The sequence below is a fragment of the Syngnathus scovelli genome, chromosome 20, assembly GCF_024217435.2.
Source record: "Syngnathus scovelli strain Florida chromosome 20, RoL_Ssco_1.2, whole genome shotgun sequence".
In the NCBI taxonomy this organism is placed as follows: domain Eukaryota; kingdom Metazoa; phylum Chordata; class Actinopteri; order Syngnathiformes; family Syngnathidae; genus Syngnathus; species Syngnathus scovelli.
In genome coordinates this window covers 9,014,582-9,039,897 of record NC_090866.1, presented here as the reverse complement: position 1 = coordinate 9,039,897, position 25,316 = coordinate 9,014,582, and the positions used below count along the sequence as shown (strand labels likewise).

The following is a 25,316-nucleotide window of genomic DNA, read 5'->3' as shown; positions in this document are numbered from 1 at the left end:
TTAATTTCACAGCTCTTGTGATTGATTATAAAAGCACACTCGTCAGCAAAGCGTTGTCTGATACAAGCGACGTGTGACAAAATATGGTTCGAACTCTGGGGAAGAAAAGGGATTCTAAAGCGGGGTGCATATCCTGAACGAGGACAAGCAATGTAGAAGATGGATTTTTAAAACGTGAGAGAGGTAATGTGAAATAAATCGGCAATTGCACCAACCAGTGTTATAAAAATGCTCCGATACTACAACCCCCGAGACTTGACTCACCTGACACATGCAATACTATTCTCTCCCCCTAGGTGTGCATTTCAGATATCAAACAACACAATCCGAAGCGAATCAGACAAAAGTCCATTAGCTTGATGCTAACACTAAATATGAAACAGGCTAGTGCCAATATGGATTTTCCTTGCAGTGTTCCACTTTAACGTCGCTGGAAGGCAAGGGTGTGCTTCCTCCTACTCAGTTCCGTTTCAGACAAGTACAGGTGGCATGAAAAGATGGACAAAAGGGATTCAGTGGTTGTTCACGCTTTACTTCCACCCACACACACCCCTCTGTCTCAAAATGTGTCTATTTTCTCCCATGATGGCATCAAGCTGCAGCTCTCTGGGCTGGATGAGAGTCTGGATCGGTCGGCAGGGTGCATCAACACTTTATTAAAACTGTGAGTCGGGTATTTGAGGATTAGTAGCATGCGCCAGCCTGTCGTCGTCGTCGTCATCTCCCGGGAAATACAGGCAGTGGACGCTAATTAGATGTCTGCATGAAAATGAGATTCCTGTGTTTGCCGGCGTATTTTATTTATGCATCAGGAAAACATCAAAAGTCTTCATCCATCTTGGATTTTGATGACAAAATAACCTGACGCATTTTGGCTTGTAATTAAAACAAATATTATTGGCAGAAATAAAAGGCCCGTGAAACGAATCATGTACCATCTGATAATTATTTTTGTGAATCGATTCAGTGTTCATTTAATCTGAAGGCCACGTTTGATTCAACCATGACTGAACTCTTGGAACTCCTAAAATCTTCACGCTAACGTGTTGTCATCTTATGTACTAAAGTTGTCAAATCAATGGAAATGGATTAGGGAGGTGCCGTATTTCCTTCCCTGCATGACAGTTGAGTATTTAATAGTGTACTAAATGTACTCGGCACGCGGCTATGTGGACACGCGTGGGTGAAATGTGTCGCCGTGCATGTTCACAATATGTGTGTGCGTGTCACACGGTCTTGGTACTGCTCGCTAGCGAGCTGTCATATCAGTGCTACATGCATATTCATAAAGATGCACGCTAATGTCACCTCAGGGCCTTTAACGAGTTAACAACATGAACAACTCGGATGAGGTGATGGATAAAAGCTTTGCAGCTTTTTTTTTTCCTCCCTCGGAGAACAGAGTCAATAGCAGCTTCATTGAATGAGATGAAATAGCTTGTTTAGGAAGAAATAGGACATTGCTGTAAATGCAGTATAATACAGGACATTACTGTATGTTGCAGCTGCCATCTAGTGGTCACATTAGGAAGCGACATAAATAAATATAAAAATTGCAAAATCTAAATGCAGTATGATAATTATTGAGAGTGAGAAAAGGTCTAAATACTTTCAAGAGCTACAACAGGGAGAAAAATAATTATATTAAAATATATTATATATTATATATATTATAAATATTAAAATAATAATAATAATAAATATAATAACTATTTTTAAATAGCAAATCTATATCTTTGTCAAGCAAAATGGTATGTTAATGTATCTCCAAGTCTCTCCATAAATAATAAAACACACAATTTTAAATCTGTGAGCATTTACTCATAAACATGTGACAACTTAATAATATGCTGCATTCAGCTTGTACAATGTCATATATTTTCACAAATACAGGAAAGTAGATTTGAAGAAGGAAGATTTTTTTTTTTTAAACAACACATCTGCTTTATGATTCCGGAGTTTACGATCCAGAACCCCCCCCCCCACACACACACACACACACACACACACACACAAACAGTCATTTCAAGTCCACAAGTAGCATTTAAGAATACGAAAAAGGATGCGCACAAAGTGGATGTTCATTCTGTCTCCGAGAGGCATCTCTGGTTGAATCATAATTGAATTTACAGCCAGCTGATTTTTTTTTAACTTCACTGAAGTTGCAATCAAATCAAATTTCCGTGCAAAAAACTTTTCACTTGTCTCCAGAATAGGTGAGAATTTTTTTTCCAAAGCTTTTGAAAAACATCATTGTGGGCCTCTTATAGTATACATTCAATTCATAAATTCTGCATTTTGGAAAAAAATCTGCTGTTCCCGATTCATGATCAGCATTAGAAGACCATAGATTTCACTCAATAAACTAATGCTGATGTACTAAAGAGGACAAAGAGCGCACTGAGACACTGACCTGAAATTGGAGGAGGTCCAATAAATGCTCAAACGGCTTTCCACGATACAATTTCCAACAAGCTTCTGTCATTCTCGTCACAATTAACACCAGCAGCCTTTCCCCTGGTCGGCGGACCCCCCGTCACACAATCCCTCCTCTTCCTCCAGAGCAGCCAGGTTCAGCTCGTCGTTCTGAGACATCCGCAGAAGGTCCAGGTCCTTCTTGTTGGCCGCCAGCACTTGCTCGGATAGCCGTGTAAAAGTCTTGATGGAGCAAAAGAGAGAGAAATGATGATGATTGTTTTGGTGGAGTATTTTTTATCGTTGAAAACGTTCTCACCTCTGCTATGTTATGATTGGTGAAGGCACTTGTCTCGAAAAAATCCATTCCATAAGCTTGGGCCAGCTGAAGGATGCAGATGCATGTAGGGTTGTTATTTCTTCTCACGTACGAAGGATGGAAAACCACTGCACGACTCACAAAATGACAGATATAGGCAACACAAACCTTGACCCCTTGCTCTGTGGGCACCTGCCTCTTGGTCACCTCATCCGACTTGTTCCCGACCAGGATCTTCTGGACCTTTTCTGGAGCGTACTAACAATTATAGGAATGAGAAATGGAGCAAAGGCAAACAAATAGTGACAGTTGAGCCAGAAATGAAGTTGAATCCACACACAACTAAAGACTTCATTAAAAAATGATGCAATAAAATCAAACGCCACTCACCTCGTCCACATCACTGGCCCACTTCATGATGTGCTGAAAGGAGCGCTCGCTCGTGATGTCGTAGACCAGGAAAATTCCCTGAGGGCAGATCAGAGATTGCAAGATTTTAATTGCCAAGACACCAGAGAAATTGCGTATCACTAGATGTGGGAGGCATTAAAAAGAACACCATCTTCCAATTTCATTATCAGTTTTCCGAGTGAATAGAAAATTCAATTGGATGTTCTGTGCAGCCTGCGGGCGCAATTCCATAGTGACAGTACTTGTTAGCAAGATTAACATCAACGTGCTTTTCCTATCTGCAACAAACACAGACTTACTACCTGAGCTCGCCTGTAGTACTGCTTGGTGATGGTCTGGTAGCGTTCCTGGCCTGCAGTGTCCCTGGGGAACCAAAATATTATTTTACAAATCCTTGGCTGTGGACAGTATGATAAACAATGGCTACAATAAAGTGCTAAACTTGCAACTGGGGTGGCCGTGGCCCCCATTAGCAACCACATAAGTCCACCCCTGCTCCTGCACTACATAGTGAAACTAGAATATTGTACCACCGTATTTTCCGCACTATAAGGCGCACCTAAAAACCTCCAATTTTCTCAAAAGCTGCCTTATAATCCGGTGCGCCTTATATATGGACCAATATGGATTCGTGGATGAACTTATTAAAGTAAGTTTTCCGTGTTTATTTTGTGTGTTGTGTGATATTAACGTTTGAGCAATTTATTCTATGCGCCTTATAATCAGGTGCGCCTTATATATGAACAAAGTTTTAAAATGGGCCGCTCATTGAAGGTGCGCCTTATAATCCGGTCCGCCTTATAGTGCGGAAAATACGGTAATAGAAACTCACCCACGTTGTGAATGCTTACCAAATCTGGATTCGCACTTTGATACCATCTATTAGCAGTGTCTTCATTTTGAAGTCAATGCCTGCAGGAGACAAAAGGCGAGGTGTGAATAAACAAAGTTGCATCTTGAGAAAGTCGTAGCCATTCAAGGCTACATTTTGCATACAACTTTAGCATTGAACGACTTCCTTGTTATTTTTTCGCCTCCACTGAGTATCAAGTCCAACCGCACCACTTCTACATTGTATTCCCTGAGAAGTCAATTAACAGCTTATCTCGGTTAAACTGACTCACACCAAGTGGTCAAGCATCCTAGAGGAGAGGCTACTGACTTTAATCGAAAAGGGAGAAGCTAAGTGTGGAGTGCAATGACGCTCCGATTGAGTGATGCAGCAAGAGTTCACTGACATTGCGGCATCGTTAGCACTGTTTCTGTACAGCGAGGGTCTCGTTAGAGTCCCCAAGAGCCGCATAGCAACCCGGGCTTATTCTTGAGTTTACGACTCCAAAATTTTTACATTCATTAACAATGCATGTAATTAAGAGCAATCTTTCGTGCTCCCAGTGAATCTTAAGATTCCGCGGCTTAGACGCCGCTTTGGAACAATAGGGGAAGGGAACAATACGGCAGACTGCACTTAATGGAAGATGGCAGAGCTTGGCAATCAACGGAGTGAAGGCCTCGCGTAAACCGAGGGGAACAAATCCCAAAGTGACTTGACGAATGAACCGAACGTGTTGCGGCATTAGATGAGGTGGTGACATTCCTCGATGTGTTGGTGGACAAGGTTGTGGACTGGCTCGTGGAAGGAACAATATTTTTAAATTGTTTCTATTTAGAATGTGGATGCTTTTTTTATTTGCTCCCGCCTAAACTAATCAAGCTTTTGTAAGATAAATAAAACACAAAAGTGGACAAGCAGATTGATGACTTAGTGGAAGGAAAGACTTACTGGAATCCTTCTGTCACTGTGAAGGCTGAGAAATGATTTATTGATCCCGAGGAGAGAAGGACATTGACAGAAGCCACTCAAGATCCCGCGACACCTTTCCTTGGACTTTTGTGAGGTCAGTTAAAGCTTGGCGACGGTCTAATATAATATTACAGGCTCCTACTAAACTCGGGGACGGACTATTCTGGGCGGCAGGCATTTATTATTGATGTGGGAAGATCTAGAGTGAATTCATTTTTGGATATACAGTAGGTAGAGAGAATACAAAACAACACAAAGGTTCTACTGGCGTCATACTTCAGTCAAAACTATTTTTATGTTCACGGCAACACACTGAGACTTTTATTATGCAGACATTGTTCCATTTTAAGGCAATATTGTGTATAATGTATTCTAAAATTTTCTCTGTGGGACTTTAACATTGCTCAATGTCTGCCTCGTTAGTCACGAAATAGAATCCAAGGTTCTTTCTCAACTCTCCATTTGAAAATATAGGCCAAAAAGCAATAGAGATGAATGCCCTACATTACAGACCCCCCGTCCCCCTTATCCCAAATCCCTGGCCCCAGTCAGAACTGTGGTGACACTAAAAAGGATAATGAATGAATGGTTTATTTCAGCATTAAAAAAAATGATTCACATAGTGATATTATTTTTTTTCTAAATTAATTATAAATAATAATACTGGATTTTTAATTGCAGCAATTAAGTTTGAATCTAAAGAGAAAGAGCATCACCTCGGATACATGGAAAGTTGAGCGATGGGAGAAATCTTCCAGGTAACAATTTTGTCTGTATTATATCGTAGAAATGTTGCGGGTTCGAATCATGGCTGGATTAGTCGCCAGCCAATCACAGGAAAAATTGTAAAACACAATTTAACGCAACAGTAATGGAAACATTCATGTGATCACCCCTCTGTATTACATATAAAATGTATTTTGGAATAAAAACCTGCCAGTTTGTTCTGGTTGAGAACAATATTCTAAATATAGTGGATCTTACCTATGGTTGAAATGTGAGACGGGTGAAATTCATTGTCGGTGAATCTGCACAGCAAACATGTTTTTCCAACCCCGGAGTCTCCGAGAAGCAGGAGTCGGAAGAGCACATCGTACTGCTTAGCCATGATGTTGAATTAAAAAGAAAAGGGAGGAAGTGAATAAAAGATGCCAGTCAGCTAACTCAGCGACAAATGGCTCCCTTTCCACTCACGAGCCATGTTTGCTTCAACGGGCAATGTCAGAACGTGTTTCTTGTTGTGGACTGCGAGACAAAACAAGGATGCTCGAGGCAGCCTCCTCTGCCTCCAGTGGGTGCGGTGAATCACTATCAAGCAGAAATAATGACAGTTAGTTACTTCCGGTTATTGCTTTTGACAATTTGGGATAAATCCGGATAAATCCGTTGAAATAAATTTAAACTATACCGCGTGTCATGTTAAAAGGAAAATTCAACCATATTAGGATAAGTTGCTTGCTTTCGTAATACCGTTCTTCTGTACTTTATTTTGAAATGCCAACCGGTCTTTATCCGGTTCTTGCATATCAATGAAATGCGCTGGATTTAAAAATATTTCAAAGAATTGTGTCTGTGAAAACCCACAACTAAAATATAATTACAACTACTTACTTGACTTGAATTATTCAACACGTGCAATGGAGTTATAAAGCACTTTTAAGTATCAACGCTAAAATATTTTGTACCTTTGGTAACCCCGTATTGGCTAAGCTACGTCATTTCCGCTCATACCAACCCCAACAGGAAGTGAGCGCACCAGCGTGAAAGTGTGTGGAAACCAGTCAAAACAAACCTTTCCGATTTCTTCTTGATCATCATGGACGGTGTACAGGCTCCTTTGCGATGTTTTCGGGAGTGTCACTCCGCGGAAATGCTTGCGGATGACGGGTTGGGAACTGTTACCTCACGGGAGCAGGTAAGAGGCGATTAGCCCTGCAGGATGATACAGAATGCTAAATCTGCCCATGATGACGGGCGTCATTTGTGTTTGCATGCGCTAATTATTAAGAGTAATGTATCGCGTTTTTAAATGATTGATTTTTTTGTTTCTTCCTTGTTTCCAATAGAAAAGGGTCGAGCGGAGCATTGAAGAAGTCATCAACGTTTACAAGCAAATCCACAGCATACCACAGTTAGTTTCATTACTTCCCTATTAAAATGCATAATTCCAAACGGAATTAATTTAAATAATTTCTAAAACTTGCAGGAACGATGCTTTTGTCATATTTTTGAAAATGACACAGCCTCACTTATTCGTTGAGCAGGAGCAGGCAATGTTTGGTACAATACTGCCACCTTCTGGTCAACTCGAGTCATTGTATTGGGAAATAATTGCGCGCAAATTATGCTACATCTAAATTATGATAGATGAATTGTCAAAATAAATTGAATCCTCTGTGTGTCGTCATATTTGAAAAACAATATTCAACTGCATGGTGGTAATTTTGGTAGGTTTGCAACATATTGTTCTATTTCAAATTTGTATTATGCCTTTATTAAAAGGTAAGTTTTGAAACACCAGGCAGCAAAAATAATGAATAAGGAACATAAGTTAAAAAAAAATCCATATCTCAGACCTGTAGCTTCTTTTTCTGTTTCCATGACAACCGACGAGTTTCCCTCATTGGAGGATGTGACGCATCCAAGAAGACCATATTTATGCATAAAAACATTGTTGCAAAATATTAAGGCAATATTGAGCCCCTATCTGTTGCCTACTTAAAAAAAATGGCTTAAATGTGGCTTCTTATGACCATTTTGTCAAATATTGGTGTGAAATAGCACTAATAGAGTTGATTACCATGCCTATTTACGCTCATGGAGTAATGACTCTGTTTTTACTGATTGCATTTGCTGCGATTATGACACATTAGCAAGCGCCATGATCACTTGGGCGCGTCAATCATCCCACGTGTTCTCGTGCTATTAGCGGTCGCCTCTCAACAGGGCTGAATCATAATTTCTATGACAACTGCATCATCTAACTTTTTTAGATCGGCTGTGTTAAATATGATGCGGTACTTTTTCTTCAGTTTTGATTTTTATGCTGATCTTAAAATTAAGCACGCTTTAATTTTAATTGTTTCTCCACAGGCCAACTTTGCTACGGGAGCAACACTACCAGTATCTCAAGAAAGGCTTACGGCATTTATCAGATTCTTATGAGGTAACGATGTCAAAGTCGTGCAATAGTCAATGACTCATTTTTTACCGCGGGTCATTATCTCGATTCAAAAGTTCAGTTGTAAAGGTCATTTAAGGTGAATACTAAAAGTTCTCATCTATCGTTATTTATTATTTTGTAACTGTGTAGTGCCTGGACGCAAGCAGACCTTGGCTTTGCTTCTGGATTCTTCACAGTCTGGAGTTACTCGAGGAACCTGTTCCTGCCGCCGTGGCCTCGGAGTGAGTAGAAGGGAATTCATTTGTGGAAAAAAAAAAAAAAATCACTACTTACTGCTGCTGTTTGCTTCCAATACAGTGTGTGTCAGTTCCTGGCTCGATGTCAGAGCACCACGGGGGGGTTCGGTGGCGGACCCTCACAACATGCCCATCTGGCGCCCACCTACGCCGCCGTCAACGCCCTCTGCATCATCGGCACGGAGGAAGCTTACAACGTTATCGATAGGTAGACGGTTGTTATCCTTTTGATGGGATTATTTTACCGTAATATTTCTGCTCGATTCCAGGGAGAAGTTGTTAGATTTCCTATGGTCAGTGAAGCAGCCAGATGGTTCCTTTGTGATGCATGTGGGAGGAGAGGTGGACGTCAGGTGAGACTTCAACCTCTTCTCGGGCACTTTATTTGATTTGTGATGATTGTGTACCTTCACAGGAGTGCGTATTGTGCGGCCTCCGTGGCATCGCTGACCAACATCATCACACCCAAACTGTTCGAAGACACCACCAACTGGATCATCAGGTAAGTAGGTCGCCATTTTTGATTTGTCTTCATTCCTGACCACTCAATTATGGGTTTTGCGCAGTTGTCAGAACTGGGAGGGCGGCCTCAGCGGGGTGCCGGGTCTGGAGGCTCACGGCGGGTACACATTCTGCGGCACGGCTGCACTGGTCATACTGGGAAAAGAGCACATGCTGGATCTCAAAGCTTTATTGGTGAGAAACAGAAACATTAGTAGTCTGAGCAAAACCCTTTTAAAATACTTTTACCTCCTCTCATCTCAGAGGTGGGTTGTCAGCCGACAGATGCGTTTCGAAGGAGGCTTCCAGGGCCGTTGCAACAAACTGGTGGACGGCTGCTACTCCTACTGGCAGGCTGGGCTACTTCCACTCCTACATAGAGCCTTCTTCAAAGAAGGTAACCGGCTTCCGCTCGTTGCAATATCGAGTTTGACTCACTGGTTTTTGCGCAGGCGAGTCGGAGCTGAGTCGACATCGGTGGATGTTCGAACAGCAGGCTTTGCAGGAGTACATCCTCCTCTGCTGCCAGAATCCAACCGGGGGGTTACTAGATAAGCCTGGCAAGTCAGTATGACACAAAGCAAACACAAGATAATACTAAAATGGTTTGACGCCTTGTTTTTTTTTTATCCCGTTCAGATCTCGAGACTTTTACCATACGTGCTATTGCCTGAGCGGCCTTTCCATAGCGCAGCACTTTGGGAACACCGACAGCCATCATGAGAGCATCCTCGGCAAGGAGCAGAACAGATTGGTAAGTTCTGGAGTCATCTACTAAGCCTTTCGAGTTGTCATACTTTGGTAGAATGAGTCTTTATTTTGAGCAAAAATGGCCTCTGCCTGCATTTTTAATGTTCTTGCTTATGGAGAATAAGAGGCTTTTATAGATGTTGAGGCGTTGGGTGGAGTTGAGAAGTGAAGTCATTGAAATTGTGGGGGGACATAGTGTACATGTGGTTTCATTTAAAAAAAAAATGTGAAGGGCACCAGCTGCCGTGTCACTTTGACATTTTCCGTTTTGGGTTTCGTCATCGGCACCTTGACAGCCACCAAGTCCATTACACATGCTGCTGTGTTGTAAATTTCTTTTTGGTGGTGTTACAACAGGTTACCTGTTAGCGCAATTTCCGAAAGCATCCACAGCGTTGTGGTAAAACACATCCACTTTTGTTCTTCTTCGTAGGCTCCAACTCATCCGGTTTACAACATCTGTCCAGAGAAGGTGGCTCAGGCTTTGCAGCACTTTCACCGCCTGCCCGTCCCGAAGGAAAACTCCTCAGCTGACCATCGGTCCTAGTTTATAGTCCCTTGGTGGTGAGGAAAGAAGACTGGAAGCAGCAAAAAAAAAAAAAAGGATTTTTGATGCCTTTTGTTATCATTATCAAACTGTTTCAGTATGGCTGACGTTAATAAATCTTTGCAAATTCTCTGCGATTTACTTCATATCTCGCCACAACTGAATAATCCAAAGAAGAACGTTAAAGGATAAAATAGTTTATTTTATAGTCTCATATTAAAGGTAGGCCTCAACTTTTGCAAGACAATTGTAGGCAGTATGTACAACATACTTGTAATTTCCATGGAATGGAATCAGACAAAGACCCGGTACGCTAATCATATCCTCCTGAATGGAAAAGAAAATGGAAATGATGAAATCATTCTTCCTAGACACTCAAAAAAAAAATGTTTTTTAACTTGGGGAAGGTTCAGCAACTTCGTAGAGCACAACACATTAACGTGGGGAGGGGGGGGGGCTTCATTGGCTTCCGTGTACGACAGGAGCTAATTTGGAACATTCCGGTTTTAGGTGATATATCGTGTGATCTGTGAGATGACTACAAAATGCATAACGTACATTTGATCTTGAAAACATCCAATTATTGTCTTTTTTGTCTATCAAACAAGCTGCCTAATGTGTTCAGCCACCTAAAGTCATTCACTACTTCAAGCTAAAGGACAAAATACAATACAAGTTCAGGAATATTCAAAATCTTTCAAAACATCAATTTCAACAATAGGAACTTGTTTTTCCTTTCTATCTCATAAACAAATGTGTTGCAGCAGAAAACATCTGCAATCCAAGTGGGCCTGAGGTGGGTGTCACTAAACATTTCTCCTTGGAGGGTCGTCACATTCTTATGTGGGGGGGAAAAAAAAAAAGTACAATATGTGTTTGTGGTACTTCGAAAAAGATCAACTTGTTTGGAACAATTCTCTAGGGTAAACAAAATACAGAGGACCCCCCCTACAAATTTGCAAATCGGAGAGTTGACATTTTTAATTTTAGCGCCTGATGCTAATATTTAAGGTGGACTATTAATGTCGGAATTATAACTAGGTAGTGTCAACTAGTCGTAGTCGGGCTAGGTCCCTAACGATACCATTTGCAGCCGATAGCCAGGTCCGCTGCACAAGTCATCTACCAGTGCTTCGGAGTATACCTGCTATGCGCACAAACGCAGGGCGGGGGAACGTGAAAAAGTTCTGAAGTAACCAAGCTGCCTCATTTTGGGGTTTTGGATTGTTGCGAGAAGAAAATATTAAGGGAGGGGGTCGAGAGTTGTTGAAAGGCTCCCATTCTGCTGGCCTCCCCCCTCCTTGTTCGAGGAGGTGATTGTGGTGGTGAGGAGTTTGGAAAGGGGTCATGAGTCTCCAGTGCCAGCCCACCCAGTTGGAGGGGGGGGCAAGAACAGTGGGTGTCAGGTGGAAAGGTCAAAGAGCGCCGTTTAAAGGCTTCCTCTGGCTCGCTTTTCCCGCGAGGCGGTAACTCCGGTCCTTTCACCTGCTTTTTTTTTTGGAGCGCGTTCTAGCTGGCCTCGACGCGCAGCTTCTTGCGGTTTGGAGGCTCCTCGGGTTCCGACTCGGAGCTGGAGTCGGAGCCGCCGTCGAACGCGGACACGGCGCTTCCTTTTGGGTTGGTGTAGAGGCTGCTGTCGGACGACGAGTAGTTGGCCTGGAGCTGCGCCGAGCCCTTCACTTTCTCCAGGGCACGCACTGGACGACAGAGAAGGTTCCGATGAGTCCAACTTATCAACTTGATGGAGACGCAAAGATGGAGTATTACCTTGCTGCTCCAGCAGCGCATTTTGCCGCTTCAGGTCGTCAATGTCCTGCTGGTGCGTGTGATTTTTTCGCCTCATGTACTGGATGTACTCTGTGGCTTTGTCTAGGATTTGAGCTCGAGACGCCTGTTTGGTAGACTGCTGTTAGTGACACAGGCAAAAGAGAAGTGATGTTGCGTGCAGAGAAATTCACCTTTCACCAATTTATACAAAACGCACATGATTGCCGTAAAAGGGAAAGTCAAGTCAAAACTTTTACAATATGCTTTCGGTGTTGCCATCCTGATTGAGATTGCGTTTATGGAATGTGACTTGGTTTTATGGATCTCAGCGGGCGGCCATTTTGGCTTTGTACTGCCACTTGCTGTGTGTGGCTTTGTGCCAAAAGGGCTCGACCACTCACCTGTTTTCTGGATTTGGTCATGTGACGTTGGCAACGTTTTTGATTTGACTTCCGCTTTAATGAGCACACAAGTATACACAATGCAGCGATTACAATTAGAATCCCGTTTTACTTTTTAGCTCAAGGTTGGATTTAGACTGCGGGCATTCATTCTAAAATGATTTTTCCTTTTTTTACAGTTACAGAACAACTAAACAAGCTTCCTGCACAATAATGACGAAAACAAAAACAGCGACCCGGGTGAAAATACATCTTATCAATTCATCGGCCCAAGCTTCGGCAAGCTAATATTCGCCACACGACTCCCACTCCGCCTCCCAGCATCGAGCCATCCACCCACCCACCCAAGCTGCTTTCTAGGGAAGGGCTAGTAACGTTCTCCACGTCGCCAATGTCAAAACAGGAAGAGAGTAGCGACATTTCCTCGTAATAACTTCCTGACGCCGGTCCAAGCGGTTCGACATGCAGCTTCTACCATCTGCTCTCCGCTCACACACACACACACGCATACATTTAGCTCTCAATGTACACTACTCTAGTCATTACCTCGTCTCATAATTCAAGTGACATTGAACAAACATAATGAAAGGGGAAAAAATAAAATGTCTCTTACACTGTTGGGTTGCTCACCAGTACTGTTACCAACCTTTTCTCCCTGCAAGGCAGGCACAGAGTCCCGGAGGCTGTGAAAGCTGTCTTTGATGTGGTCCCTACGCTTGCGCTCCAACGCATTGTGGTGTGCCCGTTTGTCTGCCTGCAATGAGAGTCACAAGGCCTTCAGCCCCCGGCAGCGTGGGTCGGAGCACGGACGGCAGGACGGGAGAACCCGCCTGCTGCCGAGTACTGTTCTTTTTTTTTTTTTTTTCAACAACTAACATAGAAAAGTACTGACAGATTGGGACAATGCGCAGAGGCTGACTTATTAATGAGAAAAGGCTCAATATTCTCCAATAATTGATTTAATTTGAAAATCCATATCTACCGTATTTTCCAGACTATAAGGAGCACCGGACTATAAGGCGCACCATTAATGCATCATGTTAGATTTTTAATCCAAATCAAATCATTCTCCATTTTATCTTTTTATTTCAACTTCAGACGCAACAAATGACTTTATAATCACAAAATAATGATCCATAGTCTTTTTGATTCATGATTCATAGTCTTCAGCGGGCCACTTATGATTGATTTCATGACACATTGCTTCGGGGCAGTTTAAATTTAGGAATTTGGTCCATATACAAGGCGCACTGGACTATAAGGTGCACTGTCGGCTTTTGAGAAAATTCTAGGTTTTTAGGTGCGCCTTATAGTCGGGAGAATACGGTACTCTCAAAGCAAGTCACTTAAATTGGGAAAGACTCCAGTTTGTTGTTTTTCTACCATTGTACCATTCACTCACATTCACACCTAAGGGCAGTCTGCGATTACTCCAAACATGGAGTACACGCAACGAATCCAAGTTCAACAAGACACCTCGTGCATGTATATAGCCTGAAGATAAAATGATGAGTCTCGTCCAACTAAAGTGTAATAAACCTCAATGTGTGTGTGCATGTCACATGTGGCGGGTTTGGGACTGTCAGCGTTTTCCTTGCGTGTGAAATGATAATTCCTTCTCAAAATGAAACTAAACTGAACACGTGTGCTCTTGATAGCATGTGATTACAGTCCCGGCAGCCATTTTCCTGCTCGCCCGATAAGTACATGGAAGACAAGCTCGAACCTGTGTAAGACTACATCCCACATCAATGGAGCAACATGCCTGCTTTAAAGATTTGAGCAGGTCCATATGCACAATAGCATTCTTCACAAATGGGTGCACCTCTCAACTTTAGAAAGATCAAGATTTAGAGAATCAAGGGGAAGTGGAAAAACATGCATCGCATTAAATGATGATGTGAGTGCTGAGTTGCAGCACAGCAACATATGACAAACAGGTGTCCAATTACAGCGCCACCATTATAAGTCTGTCATAAAACAGGTACTTTTTTTTCTCCATCCTGTGGCACCACACGCTAGGTGAGCTCCTCCCTCCATTCTATTCATACCTGATTGTGGCATGCATTGTAACTGCACCGAGTGGGCGAGAAGAAGAACGGGTAAGTGCAGCTTCTTGGCGAGAAAAATAAAGCCTGGCGTAAAACCGACCCCAAAAAAAAAAAAAAACACTCTCGTGCAACAATATGAACATGTCCTCATTTGGGTCATTAGTGAGCTGCTGCCCATCCCAGCTGACTTTGGTCGAAAGCTGGGTACACCCTGGATTGGTCGCCAGCCAATTCCAGGGTACATATAGACAAACATTCACACTCACAATCACACCAATTTAGAGTCTAGGTGTCATAATCAATGCCCGGATTTGGTCAACCTTAACGTGGCCCGCTAAATTGTACAATACAAAGCAATGTATCAACCTCTGCAAAGCGTATCAAATAGAATTACATTAATAAGGTTAAATTAGAGACATAAGTAATCATGCATTCGAATTGAACTGGTGCTGCCGTCGTGCAGGCTGTGTGTGTGTGCATGTGTTGTTTTCTCTCCTCACCACTATGTTGTGCAGCTAGCTATAACGTCATTCATTTGAGCCTGCCAGCCCCACAGAGGGATGTCGAGAAGACTGACTGGCTCTAATCACAAGCTGCAACACAGGAAAACATCCCGCTGCAGCCCTTCCTGACACGAAGGCTTTCCTCCCTCTCTATGCATGCATGCACGCATCTTTTCGAGCGTCGTTCTACGCCATGGATGCAGCAGTAGATGTCAAACAAGATCTCTTTGTTGAGATGACCTCGATGTGCAAAAGCGGAATCCCCTTGTCGTGCTAAGAAGCACCAGGATTTGCACTCGGCGTATTTATTGGTGAAAATAATAACGGATGGATAATGACAAAAGGCTGTGCAGCTCTCGGTAAAGCTTTTGGGCTAAATATAGCCGTCGTGTTACCGTGTACACGCAGGATAGGGAATACCCTGCCTGCAATGCATAACATGCATGTATTGCCCTCCATAAACAAGAAATATGTCTTATCTCGCTCGATCATATGACCCATTGCTTTCGCATTCGATTTTGAAGTCCACCTACGCCTGAATACTAAATATTGAATGATCATGAAAATGGCAAAAACAAAAAAAAAGGAACATAACCTCAATAATGTGCAGTATAATAATTATAATAAATGGACAAATTCCCCCCCACAGCATTACGCACCACATTGTGATATCTCGGTGAGTCTTCCTGCAAAAAAAAACAGAACAAAAAGTACAATTGTAGCCATAATTGTTCAGAAACGTAATCGTTTCACCGAAGCTGCTTCAATGTAATCAACAATCTAATCATTTAAATGCTTCTGACCACAGAAAACTAGCACTTATTTTATTTTTTTCAAATACTTATCAGTGAAGCACCGCGACCCAGCTTATCGGGTAGCTAATGCTAACAGATGAGCTACTTCGGCTAGAGGGGGAAAAAACGACATAAAAAGCGAAATACAATCACTAAAAAGCGTAGAAATGCGTCATACTCACGTCACTATCGACTTCGATATCATCGTTATCACTCATTCTTCGATCAAATGGTCAAGTTTAAAGGAACGCGTGGCTCAAAAACAACATGGATCGGATTGGCAGCCCAGCGGCGCTCCTACAGACGGGCTGCTAGTAGTTGCTACTCACTCACACGTTCTGTTTGGACAGAATCGAGGTAGACCATCTCCACGTGACTAAACTCCACACACCAAGCTACCGTCCTTCATTGCGCATGCGCCAAATCTAAGGGGTTTCTGGGAATTGTATTTTTTCTTAGATGAGAATTCGAACGATATTGCCATAACTAGTGTAAAAATGTACAATTGAACTCACGGTAATCTAAAAATAATTGTTGGACTCAAAAGTTTCATGCTCGCTTAAATATACAAATTGTTTATATGCCAACAGTTACGTGAGTCTGTTTGTCAAACTACATTTCCCGTCAGGCATTTAGTGCAGATGCTTACGTCACAACGCCCACTTTAGCCGATAGCTTTGTGGTAAATGTAGTTTTTTAGTTGTAGTTTTTTGTCACGGGGAAAAACAGGGCTAGAGCAGACACGTGGAAAGGCACAACCCTCGAAAAATCCAAAACACTGAAACTGTAAGGCGACCTCCTGACATGACTGCCTATATTTTCACATCTTTGTACTCGTATAACACACACATCGTTTTTTTCATATTTATTCTTCTAAAATAAAAATATTTTATGCATCTTTTTATGCAGGCTGCAAGGGTTCAATTCCCACCAAATATCAGTTTGTCCTTTCCACATATGTACTGTGATAAATTGGCTGACCTGAACTGAAAATGGATAGATAGGAAAAAATAAAAATAAAGAGGCACTTCTATATTTGTGAGGGATAATAAACAGGGTTGCGGGCCAAACTGTGACTAATCTGCTCACGTTTTACCTTTTTTGGTCAAAATTGTACTATAGCTAAGGAGCTTACATTATGGATTAGTTTCAGCTCAGTAAATGTGTAAATAAATAAATAATGAAATGCCCCTCAGCAGGTCACGAGGCCACAGCAGCTGTGGGCGACACCCTGCCCTCCATCAACGAAGAAAAGCTTCCACTCATCCTGTGTCATTTCTTTGTGTTAACCTCTCCTACTGTATTTAACATAGTTATGTCCCCGTAGCAGCAGAGGCAAACAAGGTCACTCCTATTTACACTAAAGGGTCACAACACAATGGGGCCATGCTTTTGCTTCGTGGTCGTCAGCAATCACATTTACATGCCCTTCTCATGGTGAATATGATCACGAGTCTCACCACACCCTCGTCGCTAATCTCTCCCCCCTTGGCCTTTGCGGGTTTCTGGAGACAATTCAAATCCCGCAAGGTCACGACCTGCATGTTGGCTGGTCAAGAGTGTGCATTGATTAGTCGTGTCTGGAGCTGCAGAGAGAAAAAAAAACAAAAACGCAGGCATGTGATGCAGGGAACTGTAATTATAGCACTCAAGAGGCTGATCAGTTCACCACCCCTCCCCCATGTCTTTACAGGGATTGTGGCCTGTTTATCCACTATGCCCTCCTTTGGCCCCCTACCATGCACTAACTGGAAAACACAGAGAGGACCTATGCCTTGACCATGATGTGTGATGGATGAAAGGATGGATGGTTCAGTAACTAGCTAGCTATACTATACATATATATTGCATTCATCTATGTACACTATCTCCCCTCAGAAACGCATTTCAGCATCGTAAGTGCTTCATTTTGCTCTGCAGGAGATTTTACAGGCAGAGCATGAAAGTCATCAGCAACCTTGGCAGTAATATTGGACTAACAGTCTGTCGAGCGTGGCCATCGCATGCAGCGTTTGTTCTTGGCACGGGTTACTGTGGTGTGCTGCTAGCCAATGACTCAGACAGCATCATGGTTATCGTACTCAAAGCTGTAAAAAAAAAAATCTCATTCGTATTTGTTGTCATGCTAATTGCATGCTGTCATTATATAAGAATTGTGTTTAATGTAAATGCATGACCAATACGTTAGATCTTTTGTACTATGGCTGAAAAGTAGCGTTTTTGTTTGGAAATAACAGGGTGGGTCAGTCACCGCCTACATACCAAGAAAACTACTGTACTCATGCTTACTGCCTAAATGTTTTTTGATTCCACTTTCTTTTCCAACACTGTTAAAAATAGTACAAATCATTCATGATTTATAACTGAAATATTTGTTTTAATTATATAGCAGAAGCGTAAATGCGGATCAACAGAATTCTTCTGATTTGCGTGGCAGGAGTTCAAGCTAGTGGGAGGTCAGACTGACACCCAAATTATATATTTTTTTTCTCTCAATGATTTGAAACAAGTTCCAGGTTTCTCAATAAAAGCTCACTGTCATTCTCTGGTGAAAATACACCAAGAATAAATAACTTACAGCGCAGTAATAATATAATATAGTATAAATATAATATATATATATAATAACTGCTCTCTCTATTGTACATGACCATTAATTTAAAAAAAAGCTGAAAACAAGAGAAAACAGCACCACCAAGTGGTTAATTGTTGTACCTGCACATTTACAGTGGAATATTTATTTGAATTAAGATACACAAACCCATTTATGTGAGACAAATATGCTAAATAATAGTGCCAAAATTAGTTTTTGTTACCCCAGCTATGCTGAGCTCTGTCGTAGGCCTCGCCTTGTGCAAGAAACATGCACTAGATGGCACCTGTGCACGACCATAAAGTGCACGAGTGAGAAGCATAAAAGTCAGTGTCGATGGAAGAAGATTAGTCCTGGGGAGCGGAGGAGAAGAGGTGGACATGCTTTGAGAGGTAAACAACACAAGTGTGTGAGAATCTGTCTGTCTGTGTTTATTTCAGAAGGTCCACATGGGACTTTACACAGAGTGACCTCTTGGAGAAGGTGTGTAATTGTCACCTTCACAATAATTCACACAACAGCATGTGATGGAGAGAAACACTTTTCTTACCGTCAAAAGTGTTTCTTCTCTTTTTAAAGGACAGTGCAGATGTTTGCCTGCAGGGAAGATGTGATTGTCAGTGATGAAGTGAAGATCTTTTTTTTTTCTCTGTTATTAAGTGCAAAGATCCAAGAACAAATTGTTTGGCTTTAATGAAAGAAGAAACTGACAATTATTCAATATGTTGGTTACTTAAAATGTCTATTTGAATTTATATGCACTTTATTTAGAAGTAAACCATCATTCTACTTAGCAAAATATTTTCAAAGTAATGAACTGTGCACAATGAATATTAGGATAAAGGTCCGCCGCGTGTGTACTATGAACTGATGGCCGCTGATTACTACTCTCAAGCAAAGCACGGCTTATCAATAAAACTGTGACCTTTCTGCCTGTTGCAGAAAAGCATTTCTTAACTTTAAAAAAAGTACTCTGTGAGATTGTTCTAAGATTTTAAACAATAATGCCTGTTTTTTTGTATTGTCTGTCTTAGTTCATTGCACACAAATCACATAGTGGGCTGGTTCCGATCCGATGCAAACTACCATGGACGCCTTCAACATGACATCCACAAATAGCACTGTCCTTTTTAAGCCCTTTTTGTCGCCCGTGGTGGACAAAACTATTAACGTGCTCATGGTGATTGTCTTATTCATCACTATGATCTCACTGGGATGCACCATGGAGGTGTCCAAGATCAAGGTGAGCTCTTTCACTTGACTCTAACAATTGACTATTAATCACATTCTCATCCCAGGGTCACATCGTGAAACCTAAAGGGGTGGTAATTGCAGTTCTGGCTCAGTATTGCGTCATGCCACTTACAGCATTTTGCTTAGCCAAGGTTGGTTTGATGCTCACATAATACCTGAAAGCTAATGAGATAATAATTAACTCAGACAAAGGAGATGTTTACCATTATTGCTGCTTCCAGGGTTTCCAGCTAGCTAACATGGCGGCTGTGGTGGTCTTGATTTGTGGGTGCTGCCCAGGAGGAACCCTCTCCAACATCTTGGCGTTGGCTATAAATGGAGATATGAACCTAAGGTATACAGCACACACATGCATAGTTGATTATTTTAAACAGTTCAACAACCTTAATGATAGTCATTAGAGTTGACTGACCCCCATGGTCATAAAACGCTGATACTGTAATATTTATCACAACGTTGGAAAGCAAAGCCTTGTCGGGCATTCACCCCGATGGGGTCCTCCTTTATCAAGGTGTGTCCTGTGTTCTTCAGTGCATTCCTGCTGTTGTTGTTGTGGATCTTATCTTGTCCACAACTGTGAAGGTGATAAATTAAAGAGGAGATGTTATATGCGCTCCCACAAGTTTTATTTTGAAGGTTTAAAGTTACATGTTCCTCTCCACAGCATCGTGATGACGTCCTGTTCCACCTTGCTGGCTCTGGGCATGATGCCGCTACTACTCTACCTTTACTGTCAGGGCTTTGGCGACCTGCAGAACGCCGTTCCCTACGTTGACATCACCGTGTCGCTGGCCATGATCCTCGTGCCCTGTGGCATTGGTATCTTCATCAACCACTATAGGCCGCAATATTCCAAGATCATCACCAAGGTCTGTTGTATCACAAAAACATAAATATGTACGACTCAATCAAAAGCAAAAATTATATCTACTCTCAGGTAGGTCTGACCATCATGTCCATCTCCTCCGTGGCGATTGCCGTCATGGCCACCATAGCGATCCGCAGCGCCATCCTAGTGGTGATGTCTCCTCCCCTTTTGGCCACTGGCGCCTTCATGCCATTCATCGGGTTCACCTTCGGCTACGTCATTTCGTCCATCTTCAGACTCAGCCAAGCGTGAGTGAGATAAAAAAAGCTTGTTCCTGAATTGGGGCATTAGGTGGAGGAAATTATGAATTGTTCCAATTTAATAACTTGAACAGGGGTGTGTAGACTTTTTATATTCACCTCAGTTACAAATATATATTCGCCACCATCTTCTGCTGAGCACCACCCTTAAGTGCTCATGACTTATGAATGTATTCTCCTGAACAACTGCCTAGGGAGAGGAGGACTGTCGCCATGGAAACAGGCTGCCAGAATATTCAGCTATGCTCAACCATTCTGAAACTGGCCTTTCCACCGGAAGTGATCGGCCCGCTCTTCCTCTTTCCGATGGTGTACATATCCTTCCAGTTGTTGGAGGCCATTGCTCTTATCATCATCTACAGATGCCACCAGAGGCTCAAGAAAAAAGGCAAAGGTAAGGAACAGCCATTTTGTTTTTTGTTTTCCTTATTGGAATTTAGAGACATTTGCTTTGGCTTCATACAGTACAATGGAGGCTATTAAATAAAAATAAATTGCAACTTAATAGGGCAGAATTTAGTAGAACATTTCATAATTGGGTCTGTGCACTTGTTTGACCAACAGATGAATATCAGCCTGCCATGACTGATGCCGGACTGAAAGTATTTTCAGAAGGGACGGTATGACGACCGGATTTCCCTTCATGCCAATGTCTGAATTGGCTAACAGGACTTATGTTGTACTTGAAACATGTTCGGACTTCCATGTTGACCGCTTTGCAATAAATTTTCACCATTACTACTTACAGTTGCCGTTCAGTGATGATGTTGGAAGTGTGAAAGGTTGTCTGCATCTAAGCTCCGCCTCCCAGCGACACTGAGCAGGATAATGGTACACTGTAATGGCTGGATATTCACAATGACAAAGGGAGAGTGTGTAACACTGTTAAAACTGCTTTAATAAGTACGGCATTTCCCCACATACATTTTCCCTATTTTTATTGAAAACAAGACCCTCATATACAAAAGGCATCATGAATTCAAGCATCCAAAAACCAATAGTGACTCACCAGAGAGGGCAGGAGAACAGGGTGACTCAAGAGGAAGAACAAAAATTGCAAGAGATCTTGTTTACTTATCAAAAACAACTAACAATCACTTTGAGAGACAAAAAAAAAAAGCATACCTTTCTACCCAAGCTTGATATTTTCTTAAACAGTGTTGCGCTTTAACAAACCTTGAATGGAGTCTCCCAAGACAATAAGGGGGTGAGTTAAGGCTGGCTTTCGGTGGAAGGGGAAAGAGAGTGTGAACGAGAGCCATGGCCTTTATCATGAGGAGGAGAAGAAGGAGGAAGAGGGTTAGCAGAGAGGGAATGTTTGTTTGGATCAATTGACTTGGAGTTAGTGGGGGATGCATTGCTGGTTGGGGAGCCGCTACGGGAGCGACTGCTGCGTTTGGCCGGGCTGCCGGAGCGCCTGGGACTGCCGGAGCGCCTGGGACTGCCGGAGCGCCCGGGACTGCCGGAGCGCCTGGGACTGCCAGAGCGCCCGGGACTGCCGGAGCGCCTGGGACTACCGGAGCGCCTGGGACTGCCAGACCGCCTGGGACTGCCAGACCGCCTGGGACTACCGGAGCGCCTGGGACTACCGGAGCGCCTGGGACTGCCAGACCGCCTGGGACTGCCTGATGAAGAGCGACCACGGGACCGGGATCGTGAGTGGGAGCGAGATGAACTCCTGGAGCGGGAACGGCTTTTGGACCTTTAGAAGGCGACAACAGTGAAGAAGAACTTTCGTAAGAAGGTGGTCATTTAAGATTGACACGCACGTACCGATAATCGAGATAGCAGGCAGGTGCATTCAAAAAATAATAAATGTAAATTCTCAAGGAAAGGTCACCTCTTCTGGGCTGCCTCAATGAGCTTTATTTTTCTCCCATTGAACTCCTTTCCAGACAGCTTCTCAAGAGCATTTTTCAGGTCGCTGTAAGAGGCAAACTCAACCACCCTGGAAAGATAAAGACAGACGTTTTCCGGGTCCGTTCACAGTCATACACTTTAAACGCGAGAAAATGACGACAACGCACCCTTCGTTGAGTTTTGGTCGATGTGCGTCTGCAAATGTGACCTCTCCTGCTTGCCTCATGAAATCTTTCAGGTCCTACACAAGCAAACGGCGGTTAATGCTGGAAGAGACTCAGGACAGTCGGTCAATCGAATTGTCAAAAGAAGAGTTAGATTATAACTACCGAGGCTAAACGAGGGGGCCAGGAACCTCAAACCTCTCAATCGGCCGTGTCTTCAGCACGACCGCGTTTAGGACCCAAACACAACCATGTAAAAATTTAGGATCAGCCAATCCGCTGCAGTTTTGAGATTCTTGGGCCGCGCTCGGATTAAAACTACAAAGAGATGGACACCATCTGCATGAATTAAAATGCAGTGGCGCCACTTGGGGCAGAATTTGGCGCAACGAGCCCCGTTTATTTTCAGGGCTCGACACCGGGACCCGCCCCTGCCTCGGCACCCCGCGTCAGCAAAGAGAGTGAACAGGGTGGAAGAGAGGAAACTACTACCTGAGAGCGAACCCCTTTGGGGTAACAGCAGATTATATCCACAGGCACCGGGGAGGCATTTGCACGCGCTCGCTCTCTCTCTCGCGATGTGTGGGACCACCAGAGTGGGGAGGGGAGGTGGGGATATCGATCGATTGATCGACCGACTGAAGCCCCCTCAATTTAACGAACCATCGATCAACTCGGCCATCGACTCGCGCTCTCTCCTCTGCTTTCTCTCTGTCAACTCTCTGTTTTCTCTCCCACTGCCTGGCGCCCCCTGCCTTGGACAGTGGGCGTTGAAAGTGAGTGAAGGGGCCACCAGCGCTTCCCCTCGATTGAGGAGCGAGCAGGCTTCAACTAGTAGGAGTAGGACAGACTGGCTGACAGCACAGGCTCAACCCAGACAGAAGGACCCAGAAGGGGTTAACTCCACCATAAGCGAGTTCTTCCACATGACACAACAGTCAGGCTGGCAAATAAAGGGGTGAAGAATTGGTTAAAATTGGAACAAAGGAACAGATTACTTGTAGTTTTGTTTTTTTTGCTGTGTCTTAATTTTTATTATATAAGAAAAATAGAATATCATAAAAATGTGATGCAATTGTATTAGCATAATTTAGGCAAAACTACAATATTTTGACTAGAAATTCTACATTTACAGGAATTATTAAAGAGGCCTAAAGATGTTCTCACAGCATTTTTTGGTGTATAAGATACTCGCTTTCGAATGAATTAAAAAAAAAGAAAAAAAAGAAAGAAAAAAGTGGCGATACTGACCTGCCAGCTGACACGGGAGGACAAGTTCTCCACAATCAGACGATTCTCAGTACGCATCGGAGGCGGGTTGCGACTGAAACAATGAGAAGTCATGAAAATGGCCATACAACGTTCCTAAATTTATGAAGAAGTAAGAATATGTGATACCTCCGATTGTTCTGTTCGCCTCGATCATAACGATCGGGGAAGCGGCCTCCTCCACCGCCACCGCCGCCGCCTCCTCTACCTCCTCTGCCGGGGTGTTGACGTCCACGAGCAATCTCGATGGTCACTCTGATATCACAGACAATAAAAAAAAAAATTGAGCTTTACAGCATATTGAACCTGTCAAACTCCATGCTCAAGGGTTCCATCCTGCCTGGGGTTAAAATGTTGGGTTAAACAAAAGGCCATATATAGCCCATGAGCCAAAATTTTCAAACCTTGCATTAAATTGAACAAAGCATCCATTATTGATAGCAAAGAAACTACTCACCTTTCATTACACAGTTCTTTGCCATCAAGATCATACACGGCATCTTCAGCATCTCTGGGATCCTCAAATTCCTGCATTAAATAAAGTACAGAATAAGAAATATTCTATACAGGTCTGGTCTGATATAATTACGTTTTTGTTTTGTTTTTGTACCTTCGTACATTTTAGAACCCCCCCCCCCCCTAAAAAGAACGTTTATTTAAGTAGTACCTCTACTTGACCACCGTTATTTGTTTTATTCAAATAATTCCAATTTCAGTACAGTTAGAGTGTGAGCATTGACGTATCCACTAATAAGCAATTAAACGTAGTTTTAAAATAAAGCATCCTTTGAATAAATCTTATTTCTTACTCACCACAAAGCCAAAACCTCTTTTGAGATCGATGTCTCGAATGCGTCCGTACCCTTTGAAGAATCTCTCCACATCTTTCTCCCTCGCTGAGGGGTTTAGTCGGCCGATGAATATGCGAGATCCACTCATCTTGAAAGCTGCGGCTCTAAATTTGAACAAACAAACATAATTCGCAAAGATATAATAGTAATACAAGTTAATGTTCTGGCGCTGTTTTCAGTTCTCGTCATTCCGCACGCTAGCTAGCGCGGCCTAGCTAGCATCGAAAAACAAACCAAGAATACGGAGATAGCGAGTCATGTATGAGATGAACTGTGCGTGTCGTTTTAAACATTAACCACGAATCCTCGAGTTTAATAATAATAATAGTATAATTAATAATAAATACCTTGAGCGTTTGAGGGGGATGTTCAGATCGTCAAGAGAGCAGTCAAAGTGAAGACGAAACAAAATGGAACCCGTGCATGCGCCTTTCCTTTCCGCCCATGTGACACCGAATGCGGATGCCGGAAAAGGCCGGAAAAAGCCGAAGTCCGAAGATCGGCAATGGTTTCT

The 25,316-nt window shown here is 42.8% G+C and overlaps 5 protein-coding genes across 18 annotated transcripts; 2 read left to right on the top strand and 3 right to left on the bottom strand.

Moving 5' to 3' along the window:
- Positions 1-1,799: 1,799 nt before the first annotated feature.
- On the bottom strand, positions 1,800-6,881 carry rab15 (RAB15, member RAS oncogene family). Of its 2 annotated transcripts, XM_049757255.1 has the most exons (9): positions 6,742-6,881; positions 6,144-6,257; positions 5,934-6,045; positions 3,997-4,057; positions 3,448-3,508; positions 3,125-3,202; positions 2,903-2,992; positions 2,735-2,800; positions 1,800-2,658 (listed from the first exon to the last, which is right to left on the bottom strand). In XM_049757255.1, exons 4-9 carry the CDS (start codon positions 4,041-4,043, stop codon positions 2,497-2,499), a joined length of 504 nt encoding a protein of 167 aa, XP_049613212.1. In that variant the 5' UTR covers positions 4,044-4,057; positions 5,934-6,045; positions 6,144-6,257; positions 6,742-6,881; the 3' UTR covers positions 1,800-2,496. The 2 variants fall into 2 exon arrangements, with proteins under 2 accessions (XP_049613212.1, XP_049613211.1); XM_049757254.1 differs by having other exon boundaries at positions 5,934-6,257.
- fntb (farnesyltransferase, CAAX box, subunit beta) lies at positions 6,721-10,297 on the top strand. Its single transcript, XM_049757239.1, has 12 exons — positions 6,721-6,864; positions 7,016-7,080; positions 8,043-8,115; positions 8,263-8,354; positions 8,431-8,577; positions 8,639-8,722; positions 8,785-8,871; positions 8,936-9,065; positions 9,135-9,267; positions 9,323-9,434; positions 9,510-9,624; positions 10,054-10,297. Exons 1-12 carry the CDS (start codon positions 6,766-6,768, stop codon positions 10,165-10,167), a joined length of 1,251 nt encoding a protein of 416 aa, XP_049613196.1. The 5' UTR covers positions 6,721-6,765; the 3' UTR covers positions 10,168-10,297.
- Positions 9,134-19,859, bottom strand: max (myc associated factor X). Of its 13 annotated transcripts, none has more exons than XM_049757268.2 (8): positions 15,866-16,082; positions 15,549-15,575; positions 12,982-13,089; positions 11,935-12,058; positions 10,439-11,864; positions 9,526-10,198; positions 9,309-9,427; positions 9,134-9,242 (listed from the first exon to the last, which is right to left on the bottom strand). In XM_049757268.2, exons 1-5 carry the CDS (start codon positions 15,899-15,901, stop codon positions 11,677-11,679), a joined length of 483 nt encoding a protein of 160 aa, XP_049613225.1. In that variant the 5' UTR covers positions 15,902-16,082; the 3' UTR covers positions 9,134-9,242; positions 9,309-9,427; positions 9,526-10,198; positions 10,439-11,676. The 13 variants fall into 13 exon arrangements, with proteins under 13 accessions (XP_049613225.1, XP_049613220.1, XP_049613223.1 ...); XM_049757263.2 differs by having other exon boundaries at positions 11,935-12,073; positions 12,949-13,089; positions 15,866-16,079; XM_049757266.2 differs by having other exon boundaries at positions 11,935-12,073; positions 15,866-16,078.
- Positions 18,084-21,687, top strand: slc10a1 (solute carrier family 10 member 1). The gene is made up of 9 exons (XM_049758084.2): positions 18,084-18,139; positions 18,717-18,759; positions 19,334-19,519; positions 19,575-19,661; positions 19,752-19,864; positions 20,195-20,399; positions 20,468-20,646; positions 20,853-21,052; positions 21,223-21,687. The coding sequence occupies exons 1-9, from the start codon at positions 18,084-18,086 to the stop codon at positions 21,282-21,284; spliced, it is 1,131 nt and encodes a 376-aa protein (XP_049614041.1). The 3' UTR covers positions 21,285-21,687.
- Positions 21,580-25,283, bottom strand: srsf5b (serine and arginine rich splicing factor 5b). The gene is made up of 8 exons (XM_049757243.1): positions 25,150-25,283; positions 24,765-24,906; positions 24,409-24,479; positions 24,081-24,206; positions 23,934-24,006; positions 22,686-22,759; positions 22,499-22,606; positions 21,580-22,360 (listed from the first exon to the last, which is right to left on the bottom strand). The coding sequence occupies exons 2-8, from the start codon at positions 24,888-24,890 to the stop codon at positions 21,871-21,873; spliced, it is 1,068 nt and encodes a 355-aa protein (XP_049613200.1). The 5' UTR covers positions 24,891-24,906; positions 25,150-25,283; the 3' UTR covers positions 21,580-21,870.
- Positions 25,284-25,316: the final 33 nt, after the last annotated feature.